The 2169-nt window shown below is 39.6% G+C and overlaps 1 protein-coding gene across 1 annotated transcript in view; it reads left to right on the top strand.

Annotated features, from left to right (window-relative positions):
• The first annotated feature begins 840 nt into the window (after nucleotides 1-840).
• Nucleotides 841-2169, top strand: part of HMGCS1 (3-hydroxy-3-methylglutaryl-CoA synthase 1 (soluble)) — a 5383-nt gene continuing 4054 nt past the window's right edge. The window contains exons 1-2 of the mRNA XM_010084031.1: nucleotides 841-1300; nucleotides 1644-1769. Coding sequence (XP_010082333.1) covers nucleotides 853-1300; nucleotides 1644-1769 — 574 coding nt within the window. The 5' untranslated portion in view covers nucleotides 841-852. The remainder of the gene's footprint in view (nucleotides 1301-1643; nucleotides 1770-2169) is intronic.

Genomic DNA, 2169 nt, shown 5'->3' with positions numbered 1-2169 from the left:
CCTGTCTCTCTAACAGGGATAGAGTTAAAGTAATGGGATATAGTATATAGTAGAGCGTAGTACATCTTCAGGTGTAGTGACAGTAAAGTTATGGGGCTAAAATAAGAGAACTTGGTCCATCAGGAAGAATCCCTCTTGGCCCGTAAAATATCCCTTCAGGGCTAGTGTTAGGAGTTCCAGTGTTCCAGAGTGCCAAAACAGAGTATGCTTAAAACACATGAACAGAAAACCCAATTAAAAAATTTAAAAAACCGCAACCAAAAAATTTTTATCTTTGTTGCAAGTATAAACAAAATGGGGTGACTGAGGTCACCTAGTTTAGAAATAAAAACAATTTTGAAAAGTTCTGGCTCATTTTAAGACAGAGATTTCCTGGTAAGCATGAATTTTAAACTTAAGTTCTCAACTAGCAACATGTAAAAAAAGAATCTAATGTTTCTAGCTTAGTTGTGTAAAATTGAAACTTTGACTGTAAGCAAAAGTAGAATAATGCACATTAAGACTAATCTCTGAAACAGTTAACACTTGTTAAGTGTGTGTTTTGCTTCAGTGAAATAACTTGGGCTTAAGCTACATCTGTTCATCTCCAGGGCTGAAATTTGTCTTTTCACTTGAAAGTACTTCTTGATATAAAATGTTATAAAAGTTCTAATGATATTTACAGTCTACTCAGACTAAAATCTCCAGATGCTCCCCAGAAGCAAAGGCTTGTGTTTTGAAAATGACCTTGTAGAATGCCTGGAACTTAACTTTTTCTATAAACCTACAGAAAATGAAAGTAGATATCTCAAAATGGATGTGAGTAAATCAGCTAGTTTTGTGGTTTTCTTTTCTTCTTAAAGATCTGCCACGATGCCTGGGTCTCTTCCAGTGAATGCTGAATCCTGTTGGCCCAAAGATGTGGGAATTGTTGCACTGGAAATATATTTTCCTTCTCAGTATGTTGACCAGACAGAGCTGGAGAAGTATGATGGTGTGGATGCCGGCAAATACACCATTGGGCTAGGCCAGTCAAAGATGGGGTTCTGCTCCGACCGGGAGGATATCAATTCTCTCTGCTTAACTGTGGTTCAGAAGCTTATGGAGAGGAACAGCCTTTCCTATGATTGTATCGGGAGATTGGAAGTTGGAACAGAGACGATAATTGATAAATCGAAATCTGTAAAGACTGTCCTGATGCAGCTTTTTGAAGAATCTGGTAATACGGATGTAGAAGGAATTGACACCACCAATGCATGCTATGGAGGCACCGCTGCTCTTTTTAATGCCATTAATTGGATCGAGTCCAGTTCTTGGGATGGTAAGTTCAAGGTATTTTCTTGAAAAGCCACGTCATGTTTTACCATATAAAACCCAGAGGGTAAACTGTTTTTCTCTTCTGAAGTCCTTTTCTTAAATTTCTCTGGGCATTTGCCTCTAGTTCAATTACAGTGCAAAGAGTAAGGACACGGCTAATAGTCACAGGTCTTTTCCTGTAAATTTCAGTGGCTGCCAGGAAATTGAAATGTGGGGGAAAAGTCAGGGTTGAAGAGCCCCCTGATCGTAGGGTCATCTCCTCTAAAACCAAAGTCTCAGGTTGATGATGGATGTTAAAATGTGCAAGATTCTTATGTATTTCTCATTGTTATTTCTGTCTTTCACAGGACGTTATGCACTTGTTGTTGCTGGAGACATAGCTGTGTATGCCACTGGAAATGCCAGGCCAACAGGTGGAGCTGGTGCTGTTGCTATGCTAGTTGGTCCAAATGCTCCATTAATTTTTGAGAGAGGTTAGTCCTGAGAGAAAACAAATACTGTTCACCCAGATAACTGAATCACTTCTGAAGCCTGTCCCCTGGGTTTTTTTGGGCTGCTGGAGGGCTGGATTAACTCCCACTAATGTCAGAAGTTGTGCTTTATCTCCTCTTGCTCCGGGCTAACTTGGCTAAGTCCCATTATAGGAGGCAGGAAGGAGCAGCTCAAGATGCTCCTATCTGTTTTTTCCTTGGGGATTCTCAAATAAAATTGACAGAGTAGACTAGAGCTGAATAACACAGCACTCTACTTCCAAGGCAAAATGATGAAAATCATTTATTACTTGTGTTTGTCATGCTCAGTCCTATTGTACTTAATAGGCAATTGAGAATGGTGCAAAACATTACCTTAAAGGGCCTGAAGTGCTATGAAAAC

The sequence above is a fragment of the Pterocles gutturalis genome, unplaced genomic scaffold (assembly GCF_000699245.1).
Source record: "Pterocles gutturalis isolate BGI_N339 unplaced genomic scaffold, ASM69924v1 scaffold23245, whole genome shotgun sequence".
NCBI lineage: Eukaryota > Metazoa > Chordata > Aves > Pterocliformes > Pteroclidae > Pterocles > Pterocles gutturalis.
Note: the sequence above shows the minus strand (reverse complement) of the source record. Positions and strands in the feature narration are given on the sequence as shown.